The sequence below is a fragment of the Hirundo rustica genome, chromosome 11 (genome assembly GCF_015227805.2).
Source record: "Hirundo rustica isolate bHirRus1 chromosome 11, bHirRus1.pri.v3, whole genome shotgun sequence".
NCBI lineage: Eukaryota > Metazoa > Chordata > Aves > Passeriformes > Hirundinidae > Hirundo > Hirundo rustica.
Genome location: NC_053460.1, coordinates 8,222,506 through 8,241,876, shown reverse-complemented (window position 1 = coordinate 8,241,876; position 19,371 = coordinate 8,222,506). Strand labels below are relative to the sequence as shown.

At 42.1% G+C, this 19,371-nt stretch overlaps 1 protein-coding gene across 1 annotated transcript in view; it reads right to left on the bottom strand.

Moving 5' to 3' along the window:
* AMFR (autocrine motility factor receptor) overlaps positions 1-19,371 on the bottom strand; it is a 28,277-nt gene extending 8,906 nt beyond the window's left edge. Inside the window, exons 1-10 of the mRNA XM_040075278.2 lie at positions 19,150-19,371; positions 17,589-17,681; positions 15,610-15,774; positions 13,643-13,795; positions 10,323-10,363; positions 8,523-8,655; positions 7,835-7,968; positions 6,047-6,157; positions 3,037-3,227; positions 1,289-1,392 (exon numbers count right to left, since the gene is read on the bottom strand). Of these exons, the coding sequence (XP_039931212.1) occupies positions 1,289-1,392; positions 3,037-3,227; positions 6,047-6,157; positions 7,835-7,968; positions 8,523-8,655; positions 10,323-10,363; positions 13,643-13,795; positions 15,610-15,774; positions 17,589-17,681; positions 19,150-19,371 (1,347 nt within the window). The remainder of the gene's footprint in view (positions 1-1,288; positions 1,393-3,036; positions 3,228-6,046; positions 6,158-7,834; positions 7,969-8,522; positions 8,656-10,322; positions 10,364-13,642; positions 13,796-15,609; positions 15,775-17,588; positions 17,682-19,149) is intronic.

Genomic DNA, 19,371 nt, shown 5'->3' with positions numbered 1-19,371 from the left:
AAACTAAGTTGTCGGGGGAGGGGAATAAGAACAGCAATAAGAAAAGAAAGGTGGAAGGGGTTTTGAGAACAAAGCAAAAACTATGCACCAACTGACAGTGAGTTCCAACACAAGCAACTACTGCAAACTTAACCCTCCACTGTACTAACCTGTGACCAAACCAACTGATTTAGCATTTCAGCCTCTGGCTTTCCCCTCAAAATACTTCCCTAGGTTTTTATTCAGTAACACAAAGGAGAACGTCACTTATTTTCTATTAAAAATGTGTAACACTTTAATAACTTCCTAAAGTTTAACCAGCTTTCCATTAAAGTAGACATTTTAATATAAGTTGCTGCTGTACTTTTGATAATACACAGTCCTAAAAAAACATTTTTCATCCTTAACAAAAGCCCATTTGTACAACTGTGTCCAGTAAAAGAAAAATTAAACTGACCTCAGATGGAGAGCTCCTGCATATTTAACTAATAAATCATCTGCCAGCATCATATTGGTCCCTCCCTGCCTCAAACACCCTAAAAATATTGGCCTTACCCTGCTGATGTCTAAACAAAAGTACAGGCTATGGGAAAGACCTAATATTCAGAAAATTCCATCACTTTCATGAGACACCTCACTGAACACTTATTACCAGAGTACAGATCCCAGTAGCTTGAAGAACTCAAAGAAAACAGCACTTCTCAAAAAAATGAAGTGTTTCATGAGGCCACATCCTTTTCTTTTTGTACTACATTAGAGTTTTTATGGATGAATTCAACAAATATGGAATTTCATCCTCTACATTTCTATCATCATCATCATGTTTCAGCAAAAGCTGAGGGTGCTAGAGAGCCCACTTCACACTGATAATTGCTATCTTGAAGCTTAATGCTATTAAAGATTAAAAAAAAACAAATCAAAACCTGTAGAATGGTTTGATCAGTTACCACTTGACCAACAGCTAAATTCTCTGGTTACAGACTCACACCCTTTGGGGCTGCTCAAACTGTATGGAAAAAGAGCTAAAGAAGTTGTACTAAGCAAGCTGAGAAAAAGTCTACTTATCTACCCAGGAAGTACATGTCATCCTTCCACCCCATTCACTTACCTCCTGACCTGTTCTTTTATGCTGGCACATTTGAACCCAAATATAGCCCTAACTTCATTGAAGTAAAGCTTCTCACTCAGAGGAACAGTTTTCATCTAGTGTCCGACCACTGTTTTGACTTCCTTCCCCTTTAAGTTCTCCATTTCCACGTGCCCCTTTCCCCTACACAACACAAACGGGAAGGCTGAGCTGCACTCTTACCATAACATTGAGCTGGGAGTTGCTGGCTTGTGCAATTCCGAGGATGTTGGTGGTGTGCATCACTTCCACAGAAAAACTGGGCAGCCAGCTGGCAATTCTGGAGCCTGGGAGTTAAGAATTCACCAAGAAAGACAAGAAAGAGCATGAGAATCTCAGCAAGCCAAGTACTTCTACATGTATTTAAGGTAAGTCTTCATATTCCACAAGGTGCACGCAGGGAGTTCTGAGGTGCAATCTATCTCTAAGGTGTCCCAGACATGGAGATGGCTGCAGGGAATCAGTAACTCTCTTTAAACACTGTCATAGTGGCTTAACAACCTGGGGACTGGAAAAGGATCAAGGAAGTAACACATCCTTAGTTTCTTTTTCTAATGATCCTATTAAAGTGAAAATGAAAATAATCCAGAGTCAAATCCAGTTCTGGAATATATGAATAAATCCAGCAATTTTACGAAAACAGGACCGTTTCTAAGCAATCTGAATCCAGGCCCAAAATGGGTCACCACTGAGAAATACACATCAAAGGCACACAGAGTAACTGAACAAAGTGACTGCTGCAATCCTGTGCTTCAGCTCAAAGCTCAGAGCAGGGCACATGGGTGGCTCCCTCCTCCTTCTGTGCTGCCACTTAAATAAACACAGGCTTTGCTCTATGCCATTTTGCCTTCTATCTCCATGGTAATTCTGCAGGTCTCTAAGCCACTGGAGAGCACTAGGGAGGACAGCCATCAGAAAGACAGAGTTATTCTAAATATAAATGTCCTCTGGAGACCTAAAGCACCCCAGAAGTGGAAGCCATATGGAAGCTATCAGCCAGTCTCCATGTACCTAGAAACTGTCTGACCTTTCTCTGCCCATTATTCTCCCCCCATGATCTCCAAAGATTTCAAAACAAGCACAGATGAGGAACAGGTCACTGTGTAAGTTTGCAGCATCTCAACTGCCTCATGGGAACTCCACGAGGGCAGAGCCTGAAGTTGAATATTTGCAGTATTGAAACCATCTGAGAAACAGTAAGACTGTCAATAAAATCTGGGGAACTCTGGAAGACCAATAGACACCAACACCAAAACTCTAAACAAATCTGGAAGACAAACTACATAAATTGCCTTCTTCAAAACAAGTTGCCTCCATACACAAAACTTACCACGGCATGGAATCACATCTGCTTTGAGAGTACTTATAACGCACTACTAAAAAATCCCAAACATTTTAAACTGTTGTGGCTACATGATTCCTTCTGAGACTAATCTTCTGCACTCAATCAAGCATTGCAAGTGTCTTGTAAGCTGAGTGGCAAATGGACTTTTGACAACCACACATTAGCTAGGGCATAGGGGAAAAACTGACTTTTAGACTGCATCACAGAGGGCTTTTTATCCTTTCACTGGCTGTTGCTGATTAACCACCACATGGCAAGAAAAAAAGACACAGGAATTTCCCATTCTGCTTGTCACCATAGCAGACAATGAATAAATGGCTGTAATTAAAACTGCTGACCACAAAAAATCCAGAAAAAGGAGCATTTGTACAAAATCTTTCAAGAAATCTCCACAGCTCTGGGCAACCTCAGAGACACATCTGAGCTCTTGCAAAAGAACCATCAGAAACACAGTGGTGTTTGACAAACACAAGCAGAGCATGGTTTGAGTTTCAGCTGAAGCACAGAGAGAACTCCCTTCTACAGAAGGCTGCTCCCCTTTGTTTATCTGGGCAACAGCAGCAGATGTCAGATGGGCTGAGCTCACCGTCGAAGTGGAAGAAGTGATTGTGCTGGTTCAGGCGTGGTCTGCCTTCTGCTGCTGCCACAGGGACCAGGTTCTCATCCAGATTCTCCCTCTGGTGATCCTCCCTCACGTGATGGCTGTCAGTGATATTAAGAGACATTCTGCAGGTGGGGCAAGATGTGTCTTGTTCCAGCCAGGACCGCAGGCACGAGCTGACAGGAAAACAGTAACACTGTGGTGAGCTTGCAGTGTTTTTCCAAGACACCACTATCACCAGTACATCAAGCAGCTGTAACATATTCTGTACACAACAGAGATACCCTTAATGAGCTCCTGATGACTCTGGCATAGGTTTCTTATTTCTTTCAGCTGAAGACACTCAAGTGTTCGCTTTTTATAAACATGCATGCAGATTTACCACAAGCTTACTGTCCTTCTAGCTCAGAACAAGGAGGTTTTGCCTGGAAGGGAAAAGAAACCAGTTCTTTTCTCTCACCATTCCCAAGTGAAAAAGGCAAAAACCAACTGGACACATAGTTAATGCATCCTGACACATTTTCACAGCAGTCCTGCCTGTGATAAGGCAATGGCACCTCCAGTGCTTTCAAACAGCTTTTCAAAATACCAATACCCAAACCACAAAAGTCAGTACCACTCCAAGAACTCTCTAAACAGATTTATTAGTACTAACAATTCTGTGCCATTACAATCCTTCCTTAATTCTGAAATTTTCTGTCCTGCAGAAAGTGGAAGGGTTTGAAATGCAGGTTGAAACACTCAAAGCAGTGCATGCTTTTTGCGTCATGCTGATATGACCCAATTGCAGTATTTGTTCAAGTTAAACCTAATTTTCAGTGTGGAATAACTGAATTTCACAGGGCTGAACACTTCTCAATATTATAACAGGTATTTTGTATTTGCAGGGTGGGGTTTTTTTTCCAGAAGTTCTCAAAACGCTTTAGAAAGGTAAAGACATACAAAGAGATCAAATAAACCTGTTACCAAAACGGTGTATCTGTAAACAAAATGAAGGCCTTGGGTTAACAGAGCAAGGGAAAAGCTCTAATTACAGGACTATAGTGAAGTCAAGGATACAAGCATTCTGTCCAGCTCCTGAAACTCTGCCAAAGTGCTTTCCATCATATTGCAACGGAGAGATACACAGTGATGGGTTTCCCAAAAACACCACAGTAAAAATCTGCCACCTTCCACCACCTTGGTCACCAGCACAACCAGCACACTGGCGCCACCAGTGCTGTCCAACATCACCTCCCTGCCCACAGCAAACTCAAACCTCCTCTACAGCTGTATTCAAAGGTCACTCGGGAAACACCCAGAGTTTCCTGAGCTGCCACCATGCTGCTGCTCCTCAACACCTCAACAGCCGAGGTGATTCTGCTGGAATGGGCAGAACCCCATGTCAGCTGCATCAGCACCAGACCCAAAAAGCCAGCTGTGGTCACACCCATCGTGTACCACGCAGGCAGAAGGGCTTGGTCACCCCCAGCACCTCAGGAGGAGGAGGGCAAACAGCAGGTCAAGACTGACAACCTTTCAGAGCAAGAACTCGTGAAATTGCCTGACTCCTAGAAGGTAAAGAAGAGAGTTTCAACATGCCTAAAAGATTCAGACACCTACTCCCATTAAATTTCATCAGTATTTGAGAACAGGGCTGATCTCAGCAACACCAATCTTCCCTGTCACCTTCTCTGCCACTCCAAATAACTGATGGGGAAAAAAAAATCCCACATAATTGAGAACGGACACAATGTTCAGCCTGTTGACAAAATCACCAGCCTTTTATGAGGAGAGAAACCACTCAGGTTCTAAACAGAGTTATTAGTTACATCTGGTTTTATATGCAACCCATCCACTGTAACATGTGCACTCCCTAAGAGCACCAAGCAGTGTGACTTGCTTCAGAACTGTAATTGCTTCAGAAAAAAATACAAAAGGATCCTTTTAAATAAAGAGAAAATGTCTTTCTGAAGAGAAGACCCTGCGCTTCTCAAGTGCTCAGCAGGTGATTAAATATGATTCACATGATTCAGTAGCACTGGAAAAGGAGTTTCTGCTATGGAGGCACATTATCTCATTAGAGACTTCTTGGAACACAGATAAATATTTATGGCAAGGTTTGTCATAAATGACAACAAATTAGCACAGATTACAACCTCTGGTTTGACAGTTACCAGAAAAGCAAAAAGCTATTTACAGAAAGTAGCACCCCTGGGACAATTTAACTGACCTGCATATTCATCACACGGCCCTCCAGAAACGCCTGCTTCAATCCCTGTTTCTCATTTCATATATAAGCACAGGCATGGAAGTGTAAGCACTGCTACAAAAGGTCCAAGGAAAGTCACATCCAGCTCAGCACACTACGTCCACAAGCATCTGCTACAATTCACTACTGAATGAGTGTAAGAAGCGATGTATAGAGAGGTTCTTTGGCCAAAAGTCTCGCAGTTGTAACTACCAGCTGCTTAGGGACCATTTTCTGCTGATTTGGTTAATCTCTTTTACAGCCCTGATGGACTTATTGCCCCTTGAAACCACAGATCCAGACCTGGCCTCCACAGCTGTCCTGGGGGACTCACCACCACGTGAGGATGCACTATATAAAAATACTCCCTGTTTTCTCCTTAAAGCTGGTATCTGGAAAGTATTTAAGGATCCAGCTCCAATTTTTCTTCTTCACCTGAAAATCAACACAACTTTCACACAATTAATCTACCAACCTGTGTTTGAGAAACACAACACAACACTAGTTACCCACCAGCTGACAAGGTGCACACTCTTAGTTTTGGGGAAAAGAAATGCACCAGGTGGAACAACTCAAACATGAAAATGACTGGAGTGAAAAAGACTTGTACTTTGTTATCAGAAGCAGACCAAGACGACCCAGGCAGCAAGCACCCAACAGCCCTGCTGGTAGTTTGTTACTTGACATCCCACTGTAAATTTCAGCCATGGCCATCCATCCCTCCCCTTCTCAGCTGGGGGCACCCTCTCCAGCCCGGACACGTACTTGTGGAAGAGGTGGCCACAAGGGAGTTTACGTGCAGATTGCATGGAGTCCCAGCAAATGGCACAGTCATCATTGTTCACTGCCAGCTCCTCTGGGGTTGCAACCGCAAACCTATGAAGAAGGAACAGAAAGAGACAGAAGGAATGACTACAAAAGCTCAGCATGGCCTCCTCTCTAGAGAATCCAGCACTGAGAAAACCTTACACTCCATGTTAATTATTCATTAAGAGAGTTATGCCAACAGATTTGTTGTTTTTTCTGATTTGCTATTTTTCCGGCTGCACTGCAAAGGAACACACACATCCTTCTGATGCTTTTTGCAGGCACTTTTTTTGCACATCTGCTCATACATCCTAAGTGCAAAAAGCTTTGACTTAGTAGCTTCCAAGAGACAATTACGTGATCATTTTATTGAGATCCTTAAATTATAATCTATATAGATTTGGTTTATGTCATTTTTCTAAATGAGTTTTAAGAGCTGTACCCATTAAGCTGTCTCTTTGAGATCATACACATTTATGGTGACTAATTTTGGCCTCAGATTTTGCCATTCCTATTTGTCTTGACTTTTCTCCCTTTTTTTTTAAGCTACAGTGCCATGTAAGCAGTTACTACACAGTATCCAAACACAACAATATAGAAATGAGTGGTGTAACAACATTTCACAGCTCTGCTGGTGTGGAATACACCTGAAGAACAAGCACATAAAGGCAGCTGACAATGGCAGCCTCAGAACTAAGTTAGAATTTGGTTGTTCCAACACAATCAGAATGACCAAACCACATCAAGATGTTCAGACAAGAAGTCTGTGACATGCAACTCAAACAGCTTTGTGAGCAGCTCGAAGGGGTTCAGTGGCTGCCTCTGACCGGAAAAAAACAATGCACCGTGGATGAACTTTATTATGCAGTTCTCAATGTGATATCACAGCCATTAAATGACTTCTCAAAAAAAAAAAAGCCTCAGGAATTTCTAGACAAGCCAGCCTTTTCCACCTGGACTACAGCAGCAGGAATCAGAATTACTCAAATGCACAGAGGCTCAAAATTAAAACAATAGAGTGAGAGAACAGTACAAAAAGAGAAAAATTCTCCCTGTGGCTCTTAAAATTTTGAAGAACATAGCTGAATTTTGAAAACATTGGGTCAGAAATGCAGTACTGTCTGCTATAATATTAGGTTTTAGTAGGCCTCCCAATTTCTCCATATTACCTCACTAAAAGGGAGGTAATAAAGTACTAAAGTACTGCCAAGGTGCTCTGGGCTCCACTTTAGATAGAGTTGGCTTCAGGTTTAGTAAATACATAGGTAAAGCTAGGCAGGTTTTAATTAATATTTTGATTTCATTCCAGTCAGTAAGTGAATAGTATGGCCTAATGAAATTAAGAGCATTGATTTTTATTACAACCAAAGCCAGTATTCGATAGCTAAAACAGGCAGAGCTCTTCAGAGCTTCTGTCACCCCACTAAGGTAGTATGCAAAAGAATAGAGAAGAGGAAATACTGGAGAGGGGAATTCACTTTTTGCCACTTTACACATTACCAGTAATACTGCCATTATACAAGTCAATCCTACACATCTGCAAAAACCAAAGTCTCCCCACTAACAAGTAAAATGGATAGAAACACACTCCAGTGTAGAGACTTAAGGGTCAGGTTTACAACACTGCATCCGTCCAGCTGACACCACACCACTGTGGATCAAAGGAACATAACAGAATCCCAACTTCTTTCTCAGGATCTCTCTATTAGATCTACATGGAGACTGCAGAGCAAGCAAGGGGCTCACCTGGCTTCCATGTTCCCAACCACACGCAGGTAGTTCTTGTGCCGCCGAATTCGCCGCTGCACCTCGTGGAACAGGTAGCGCAGCTGCATGAAAATCACCAGGCTCGCCATGGACAACCAGATATTGCCAAACAGCTTGGGAAAAAAACAGAGCAGTGATTAGAAACAAGCACCATGAGAAACAAGAAGCTGCATCAGGTCTTAAGAGACAAAGAAATTGAGAAACCAGCCCTGAAGAATTTCTGTTTTGTTGGGTCCATTCAGACCAACCATGGTGTTCAAAGGTACTACCACTCATTACCTCTTCACATACAACATTGGCAGCACAGCATTTATAATGAGGATAAACTGAATTCAGTCCTGTCCAGCTTAGCATTCCCTGCTGCTAATGAAAATAATTTAGTCTGATATTACTCAAAAAAAAAGCAGCTAATTAAACACCTACTAAACAGATAATTACACACAGTAGTTTATACTCCTTAATGAAGCTATTTGTGATGACTTCAACTACACAGGAGGAAAGAATGCAAGAATACCCCCTCTATATTTTCATTTCCATTTAAGTAACTTCTCTGTAGTATCTGGTTTCTAAAATAAGCAAAGTAAAAAAAAATATAAAATACATATACCAAATATCCTTTACTTTAATGACAGTCTATTTGTTCAAAATTACATCCAGTATTTCATACCAGCATATGAATATGATGCATCAGGTCCAGGGAAAGCAAAGTTAGCTCCATGACAAAATCTGTGTAGTAGACGTAAGTGCCTTTGCCCTCCCATGTTCCTTCATGGTTGAGATCCCAGAGATGAACAACATATCTGCAAGAGTGAAGAAATTAACATTATTATATTGTTGTTGTTGTTGTTAAATACATCTCTATAATTCAAACTATTTTGTCAATTTTTCAAAAAACTTCTGGATATGGATTCTTTGCCTTTCCAAGGACTTGTGCCCACAGTCTGTGTTCACTTGAGGGGGATTTCTTTTAATGTTACTGGTTTTAAACAACATTTAAAAAAATAAAAACCAGTCAATGCTTAGCCCACACTGGCACTACAGACACTGCCAGCTGATAGAAAAGATGCAGCATTTGCTAAAACTACTTCCTGGACTGAAAGTCAATTTTAGGATTATAGTAACTACAGAAGCACATTTTTCAGAATATGAGGTGTTTCTCAGGTGAGTCATTACAGCTCAGTGTCAGACCTGAAATGCTGACAGTGACCTGCACAAAGAGGCTCCTGTGTTACACACAGGTGTGTTACAGGTACACATACATGTGACTTTTTCAAAGCAAACCTTCAAGAGACCAAGGCCTTAAAACAAATCCTGCAGAATGACATTAAGTAGCATCTATCAACCCTCATCCAGCAGCACCCATCCACTTTAATCCATGACTCAAGCTATCATCACCCACTGAAGCTATCCATGCATTTCAACCTCCATGTGTAAAAAGCCCTCATAAAATGCATTTCCATCTGTAAAAATCATTCTTAAAATGCTTCCACACGTACCTAATCCTTTGTACTATCCAACATATCTGCCAACTCTTTACTAGCTGGCTTTAAAATAAATGTTCCTGTAACTACTTAAACACCAGTACAATCTTTTATTCAAAGGCTTCAGGATAAGACACAAACATCACTCAAATAAAGCAAAAAAAAGTCAGTTGCAAAACCTGTGCTTAAAAACAGCACAAGCTAAAGCTAACCACCTTTGGTCATCTCATAGAATCCTGCAATGGTTTGGGTTTGAAGGGATCTCGAAGATCATCTCTTTCCAATCCCTTTGGCTGCCTCATGCAATGAGACTGTGACCACTTCCAGGATTGGGCATCCACAGCTTCTCTGGACAACCACTCGCTGTGCCAGTGACTCACCAATCTCACAGGGAAGATTTTTCCCCTAATATCGAATCTAACCCAGTCTTTCTGTCAGTTTAAAGTCATTCCCCCACACCATGCCTTTGTCCGAAGTCCCGCTCCAGCTCTCTTGGTGCCTCTTTAGGTACTGGAAGGAGCTCTAAAGTTTCACCAGAGCCTTCTCTTCTCCAGGCTGAACAACCCCAGCTCTCTCAGCTTATCTCCACAGCAGGTGCTCCATTCCCTTGATAATCTCTAAGGACTCTTCTAGACTCACTCCAGCAGGTCCACATCCTTCTCATGTGGGTGGCCCCAGAGCTGGATGCAGCACTCCAGGTGGAGTCTCAGCAGAACAGAGCAAAGGGGCAGAATCTCCTCCCTGGACCTACTGCCCACACTGTGGGGAAGCAAAGCAGGATGTGGTTGAGCTTTCTGGGCTGCAAGCACACATTACTGGGCCATGTCAAGCTTCTCATCCACCAACAGCCCCAAGTCTCTCCTCGGGGCTGTTCTCAATCTCCAAATATGCATTTGCAATTCAATGAGATAATTACATACATCTCATTACGTACACACATCAACATGTTACATGTGCTACCATCCTGTAAAATATAAGCTACTCACCGTAAAATCACATGAGCAGTTCTGACTGTCACCAGCAGAGACTGCAAAAGAGGAAGGAAAAAAACCATACATGTTAACAACGTTCTGGCAGGGACAGTGGTTCAGATGCAGGACCTCAAGGGCTAAAACACAAAATGCATTTATTGCAGCTTAACAAGCTCCTGTGAACCAATGGTCACTATAGGCAACTGTGTGCACAATATACCTGTAACAGTCATGAAGTTCATAAATAAATATGAAAGAAATTATTCCCAAAGACATGATGCTTTTAAAGCAGCCACTAGTGCTACTGCTGTTAAGTGTCATTTTTTCCCAACTACACAGGACCACAGGACATAGGAATTATCCCTCAGCAAGTGTTAAGACCACAATCCCACCACCTCTCATCCCACTTCTGAAAAAAAAAAACCAAACTGGAAGAACTGAATAATAACTGAAAATAAGAAATTTGAGCAAGATAATTTCAAATAATTCCCCCCCTTTTGCTGAGATGTAAATGCTGCTAAAATAATTTCTCTCTTTAATCATACTTATGTTTCTAGGCTAAGTATAGACAAAAAAACACCCTGAAAATATCAGAAAGTATAAGATCAGAAGTGTAAACACAAGTCACCAAAAAGGTAACTACTTTTCCATGGGTTCTTATCATCTAAGAGACAGTGGCCCCATCATGTCTCTGTAATCCATCAAGGCCACAGTGCTCCATCTCCTCATTCTATCCTCACAGGGAAAAACACCAGACATGCTTCCCCCAGAGACTGCCCACACCACCCTGCAGTTAGCAGGGACCAAGTGACACTGAGACGCTGGGGATTTACAATGAGCAACTGAAACCACTTCTGTGAAACTGGTCTGATGGCATGCCTTCTGCATAAGTACTACAAACAGGACAGAAGAACTATCAAAACCACTAACTTCCCAAAGCAGCAATAAGCCAGCTAGTTTGAATGATTTTTTTCTGTCTGTAAAAAGCATTCTTAAAGTGCTTTGATGAATATTTCACCCTTTGCAATACCCTACATATCTGCCAACTGTTTACTATCCGGCTTCACAAAAAACATGCAAAGATAGACAGACTGGACACCGCTTGCTATACTATAATTCTTGAACACCATATATTAAAGCAAAAAAGATGAATGTTTACTCAAAAATACAGACGTGTCCCTACACAACTTTCTCTGGGCTTTTGCACATTTCATACCCACCCTCTGCAGCAAAAAAAAATGCTGACAAAGCAACAGAGAACAAGGAGAAGCTACCAAAAACACAAGAAAAACATCCATATTGCTTTATGGAAAACCCTGAGCTAAATCAATGTTTGCAGAAGAGAGATTATTAATAGCTTAATGTAACTTAATGTAATTCATTCACACTAATGGAATATGCTTGGCAGGGTCTCTCTCGAGGAGCATCACACAAGCTGTAACCAGAAAAACATTTCAGTCTGTAAGATTTATTGGTTTTTTACTAAGAGCTTGAAGTCTGCTATGAGGTGTCACTGCCAGTACCCATACAGAAAGAAACCTAAATATTTTATTCCACTCACATGAGTGCTGGGTATTAAAATCAAGAAAATTACTCATGGTTGCCCAATCCATACAGGGAATATTTAAAATGTTCAAAAATGGCAAGATATTATACAATCTCCCATGAGAAAAAAATAAACAGCCTAGAATTCTTTTGCTTAGAAGGCAGCAAAAAAAAAACAGGCAAAAGGATGATAAAATCACAAATTCTATGAAAAAGATTAAACAGGGAATGATTCTTTGCTTATTTTCACCATAAATATATTTGATGATAGCTAAGAACATTTCTCCCTGCCCATGACTGGAGTGTTTGAACTAGATGATCTTTAAGATCCCTTCCAACCCAAATCATTGTGTGGATTATTAAACACAAGATTCAGAAAAACTCAAAGAGCTCTTTCCTGTACACAAAGCCAAGTAAAAGTGGAATTTGTTGCCTTTGGATATTACAGAGGCTGACATACAAACAACTTCAATGAATGACCAGACAACTTTCCAGAGTACATCTGGGACTATCAAACCCATGGGTTTGTGCAGCCCTCAGCTCATGAACGTTCTCAAACATCAGTGACTGCAAGCAACACTAGGAGCCCCTTTCTTCTGCATTCCCCACAAATTTCCTCACTGCTCACCAGCAGCACAGCAGGGGATCCAGGGCTTTGCTGGACACCCCACACTTACACCGACTGAGCCACTCCTTTGTTAAGCAGCACACAGAACAGCTCTCACTAAAATGAACAGCTGGACCCCATCCTGCAACCCCAAACACTCACACTACCACACAGCACAGTGCTGAGGAGCAACACAGGCACCACAACGCTCCCTGATTAACCCACCCCGAGCTGGTGCAATGCTGATAAACCTTCTGCCAAGCCAAGATAAGAGACATGGCACCAATGAGACCCCACCTTTAGAGACACTGTTAAATCTTCCAATATCCTTCCAACTGTTAATTACAAATCTGGTCTTGCATATTCTTGTATTCATGGAAAAATTAAGCGACGTACTGAATAACTGAACGGTGGTGTGACAATTCTCCTCCTATCAGTTGTTTTCCTTGCTGCTTCCTAACTCCAAGTATGAATTCAAGATAGGAGAAGAAAAATAAATTGTACATGTTATTTGTTATCTAAACTAATGGTGTGCTAACATCAACATACTTGGACTGGATTCCTTTCATTTGTTTAAGATTATCACTTCCCCAGGCAGAGCGCAACAACCCACCACAACATCATAAACATGCTGATGTTCACTCCACAAACATACTGATCTTTAGTCCACAGTGCTAAGCGTTCAGGAGTGCACAAAATGCTTTGCTCATCTCAGCTAAGACACAACTCGTTACACAAACATAAGCAAATCCCAAGAGTATGCCTTAAGGAAAGGATGTCTCACTCTTTTCGGGGAGAAATGAAATAGAAAATACAACCTCAAAGAAAGAGGCTGAAGTGCACATTACACTTTCATACACACTCTCTCTGCCTCTCAAGCACCGTTTCAGCAACCCTTCCTGCAATGTTCATGAAGCACAATCATTACTTTTTCATAAGCTGTCATTTGATTTCAGCATCATCTTACGGGTCTATCCTCTCATTCTCTTCTTCAGACTAAGATATTTTTCAGGCCAAAGAGAGAAAGCATGCCAATCTGGCAACTTCTGAAAAATGGGAGGATTTGTTTGTGTCTTCAAAGTTTCTTTCTTATGGGAAGTAAAATCCATTGTGGACCAGGATACCCCCAAGTGACAGGTCAAAGGCAAAGCTGAAACCGAAACACGCATGAAGAAAGTCTCACCTCCGCTGCCATGAAAGCCAATGTGTGCATGCCATGGGTGTAGCCAACAACTCCACAGACGACTGCTAATCCACAGCAGGACAGGAGCATGGCTATGAGCAGGGCCAGCACTCTGACGTGGCTACTCATGGGCGTGGTAGGAGAAAAGGAAAGCTGCAACACAAATACATACATACATGACAGATTTAAATGAGTGTTTCATCCACCCTGCCTTCCATTGTCACCTCACCAAACAAGACCTCATTCAGGAAAATCTTTTGCTTTCTAGCATAAGACAAATTTCATTCACAATGCAATGTAGTAATAAATTATGAAGAATAAAGCTAAATCCACACACTATCCCAAAGCCTCATTCATGTAACTGTCATTTACAGTCACATTTTAACAATCAGTTACAATTTTTTAATTTACAATTATTATGATTATTTGAGTTATTTAAACCACCTGTGCAAGACAACCAGAGACATAGTAATTTCTGCACCAAATCCACAGCATCTGCTTAGGATTAATATGCATTTTATAAAGACACCTAACCTAACACACAGTCTTCGAGCAATGTTTAGCCAATTTTTCACCAAACAGCTGATCTGAATTTGTTCAGCTTGGTCTTCCATCGCATAGTTCGTCCACTGTCATTTTCTTCTGGAATAAAGAGATGTCTACCCAAAAAAACATTTAAGCTGCAGCTACAGACTGCTGGACAGACTCTGCTGAAAAACAGTTGTGTCATTCAATAGCATGCAAAGCATGCTAGGTCTCTAAACTACCTTAACAGAGGGCTACACCTAAATGTGTAAAGCCTACACCTGTGTCTAAATCAAAGGCCACCCGAGGGGATGTTGGTCCATCCTCTTTTCCAGGGCAGGATGAGAAAGAATAGGACAAGGAAAGAAGGAGCTACCCAAAGTTTCATTCTGATATGAATAACGAAATTGATTCCCATATTTTGTTTTTAAATGGGGTCTTTCTGATATCTTTCTATCTGGTTCAGCTCCACATGCCCCATCTTCACAATGCAAATCATACAAGTATCATTTGTCCAAGCAAAAAATGACTATGCATGATTTGAATGCAAAAGGAATATAAGGATTTCTTCCCACGTGACCTTTGCTCATTCAAAGCTTTCTGAACAACACTAAAAATACCAGATGACTGCTTTGTTCACTGCTGTTTCAATTTTCCTAACCCTAGCCAATTCAGTTTCAAATTTAAGTGCTTAGCTACCTGTGAATTAACAGGCCTTACTGGACATTATTTAAGGGGAAAAAAAAAAAAAAAACAAAAAAAAACCAACAACAACAAAAACCTGCAAATCCCAGATATACCAAAAAGAAATTCACAGATTCACTTTAGGTCTGCCAGAAGAGCAGAGACTAGGAAAAGGCAGGCCCATTATAGTTTAAAGGCCAAGATTTACTGTTTAAATTGCAGTTTCCTCTTCCTTGCCTAGCCTACAATTTCTGCATCTCTACCTAATTTATGCCTGGTATTAACAAAGTGGAATGTAGCTTAGAGAGAAAATTGCACAGTATATTGTAAAGACACTGGCAGTCAAAATTCAGTATATCTAAGTGGTATGAAACCTGAGCACAGGAATCTGCAGAAACAGGCTCCACAGGCCAATCCTAAAGGGCACCAATCTAAGGGACGTTCTGTTAAGATGTCTCTACTAAGGAGATCTATGAAGCCATCTCATGCAGTTATGTAATAGTAATTACAGGGCTCATATAAGGAGCAATTTATTAAAGAAAGTAAGTATCTTCAGCTCCATTTGTCTCATGGGAAAACTGAAGGAGGAAGATTGACATTGTACTTTAAAGTATTTGAAGCTAATGGTAAGTGCACGCATTCAGTACCACAGGGTGCGGAAAAGGTCTAAATGATCTGCTTGTACCTTATCTGAGCCAGTGCCTCAACCAGAAACATAATTTGCATGTCCCAAAAGACAGCCCTTAATCAAAACTTACATATTCAAAGCGATCCTTGCAGAGCTGAACCATCAAATGGAGAAACACAAGTCCAGAGAACCAGAGGCACCACATCACTACTTCTTCCACTGTCTGAACATTCAGCACACCAAAAATGAAGATGAACTTGTAGAAAATGAAATTCCAGAATTTATCCTTGAGATGCTGTAATGGAAGAGACTTGGTTACTGTAATGAAAGCCTTGATAATCCACACACTGGAAGAGAAGGAGGGGAAAAGAGAAAGGGAAAGGAAAAAAACCCGTGGGAGTAGAAATGCAACAATACATTAGCTGAAGTTGGCTGCATACACATCTTGAATAGGGTTACCCTTACTCAAGTAAGAAACTTATTAAAAATACTAGCAGACCTTACTGTCTATCTAGTTTCTTGTACCATGGCAGCATAACTGTGCTACAGAGCACACAATGCAGTTTCCTGCTATATTCCTAAAACAATGCTCAACACAAAGCAAGTCTGATCTCAGTTTGATTCTTCATGCCCAAGCAACTCAGCCACCAGGCTGCAAACACACTGTCCTCTCCACTGGAAGAGCTGCCACAGTTATTCAAGATGTCCAAACTGCCTAGCACCTTACTTCCAAAAACCTGCCACAAAGTATGGGTGATTAAGAAAAGATGACAAAGACTGTTCTTAAGAATCACAATGCCTACAGTGGAGAATGAGATGGATGAGCAACAAAAATAAAACCTTTCCCACACACACCAAGTATGAAAGAAATAATATAATGTTCTCAAGCAGCAGACAGCAAGCCAGCTTAGAGGGGATAAAACAAAACTGTGAAACAAAATCTTTTGTTGAAGCAAACGATGAAGTCACCAGGAGTTTAGTTAAGACAGGTCCTGAATTCCTTAATGATGCTGTTTTGTGCTCGCCAGTATTAATAAGCAGCTTTCCTTTACACGACAACTGAGGCAAACTCCCACTGCCCAAACACAAACGGATCTATACTGCTACTGCTTTTCACTTCAGCTTTTAAGAGAGTAGAGAACATCCTGGAAACCATCACCAGTTAAAACTCCACATCCTTATAGTCAACATGGACTGGAAAGAAAATCTGGCCCACTGCAGCGTTATAGTGTCTTGGTTTTAACACACCACTCAGGGCCTCTACGAGGTATGAATTACAAATACAATAGGCTTTGAGAGATGCACACTTATTAATGAGGCTTTGTGTGCCTCAGTTCTGGATGTCAAAAACCATCATGGCCTGATTCCTCCTAAAGAACTCTTTTTACAGACCTTTTTTAATATGTGAACACACTCCAAACCACTGCTACTGCATTCACACAAGCAACTTATGCACTAGTCTTACTTTTTATAAAAAAAATACAGAGATACTATTCAAGGTTCTGCTGCTGCTTTCATCTTCTGCAGGATCCTGTTTTTAAAAACCCTGAGCTTTCATGGTTCCCTTGCTGAATTTTTACAAACATTCTCACATTGCCAAGAGCAGGACTACACAGCCTCAGTTTTCAGTCCTGCTCACCTCCTTTCTGTGGGGTTTTTCTTGTCTACTCCCTCACAAACCTGCAGGCTGATAAACCATCCACTCCGTGTATGAGGATGGAAAGCACTTCTCCAGCAGTCAAGGTACAAAAGAAGAGGGAACTCAAGACTGCCAGTGCTGACAACTACAAAACGCAATGGAGACATGCTGCCAGGTGCAGGCAGGATAGAGAAGAACACGTTACAAGTATTTTGAAGTGAGGTGCACTTGTAAGAAATCTGACAGAGTTCATTAAAGAAACAGGATTTTCAAGTTGACTGTGGACTTGTAAAATACAACAGAAAAAATTCCCTTGCAATAAACCGGAAGCTTGTGGTTGTGGATATACTAACTAACCAAATGGTAAGACATATATTGTAAAATTTATTTTTCTTGTGCAGTTTCAGCAATCCCATATAGAAAATCACACCATTTGTCACGTTTCATAGTTTCCTTGTTTGCTGTCTCACCTGCCTCTCACTGACACGAAGAGGACCAAACACCATACACTGGATTAGCTTAGCAACCAGCATCAGAAAACAGCAGGCAGTATTCACTAGTACCTGGAAAGAAATAAAGCAGTCAGTGACAAATACTTTTGCCCTGTTTAGAAAAAGGGAGCGAAGTGGAATGAAGGAGCCTAACAAAACCTGCCATTGTTCACAGAACAGTATTAGTTGCCCTTTTTTATGTGAAATTTAAGCTTGGCCTCTTCCAAGACACATGAAGTATCTGATAAGTCACTCAGCTGCCCTCTTTTTTTCTAGAAATACTAACACAGTCAGTTTGATATAGCAGTAAAGCTAACAAACTGTTCTACCTCTACACAATAAATTACTTCATACAGATTAGCAAATTTCATAAAAGAACATGGGGACAAAAGATATCACCAAGATGCTCAATTTGTTTAACATATGGCAGATAAGAAAAATCCAATTTGAATCTGTTTTTACAGTAAGAGGATTCAGAGGTTGACGCAAAACATGCTGAATAGCACACACGCCTTCAGTAACACTGCTTGAGACTTTCTTGGGAAACTTCCTTACAGCAAAGTAGAAAGAAGCAGAACACACGGGCCTGGGTAAACTGCTATCTCACATTTGGCAAAGACACTCCTAATTAACTTTTGACCTAAGCGGGACACTAAAAAGGCTAGCAGGTGCATGATGAAGAAGCCTCGCCCTGTCATTTCCAAAGGACGTACAATAAACTTTTCCAGGACTCTTAAGGCCCCAAGACCACGTTTCAACAGGATGAATGTTTGGTATATTAAAAATCAGCACCTCAGTCAAGCAAGCATGCTGTGAAGCAAATGTCCAACTACTGCCACCTTTGAGTGACAGACAGATGAAAAGTTCAACAGCAACAACTCAGCAGGGTTTCCAATATCCCCTTGTTGAGCCTTTTTTTCAACTACAAACCAGGGAGCCAAAATTCATAAAACATGATGAGATTTGAGTTTAAAAATATAAAGAAAATTATTCTCTTTTGTTTTCCTTAAATGGCGAGAATGTTTCCTCTTACCTACAAGACTTTCAGTGTTGTTTTAAAAAAAAAAATAAATAAAGGCAGGCAAGGATTGCGCTCGAATACCTGACAGCCCCTTACTCAGATTTCTGGAAGAGCAGGTCGGGCAGCGTTGGAGAAGCGTAAGCCCAGCAAGCGCCTGGGACCGCGGCAAACGCTCCCAACAGCTTTTCCCAAACCCCCCCCAGCCAGGACGAGCGGGGGGCGCTCAGGGAGAGAAGCACAAGCCGCGGGCTGAACTCTCGGAGCGCTCGGCTCTAACGCTGCCCCACCGCCCCGGCCAGGCAGGAAGGGAAGCGGCTGCGGAGACGGCCCGGGGCGGGAAGGGGAAACCGAGCCGAGCCCTCTCTTTATTCCGCGAGCAGCTTTCAAACAACAATAACGAGACACCCCCCCGGACCCGCCCGCCTCCCCCCGGCCGCGGGGAGGTGCCGGCAGAGGCGGATCCCGATGCCAGCCCCGCAGGCCGCGGGCCCGCAGGCCCCTCGGCCGCCCCGGGCTCACCCAGACGCAGAGGCTGTCGGAGAGCAGGTAGTAGGCGACGTCCAGGGCCCGTGGGCCGGCGCAGCGCTGAGGCTCGGCCGGGTCGGTGCCCGCCGCCCCGCCGGGCGCCTGGCTGAGGGCGCGGTAGGCGCTGAGGCCGGCGCCCAGCAGCGCCAGGGCGCTGAGCGCCGTGTAAGTGCGGAGGCTGGGCCAGGGGAAGCGCTCCAGGAACAGCAGCGGCAT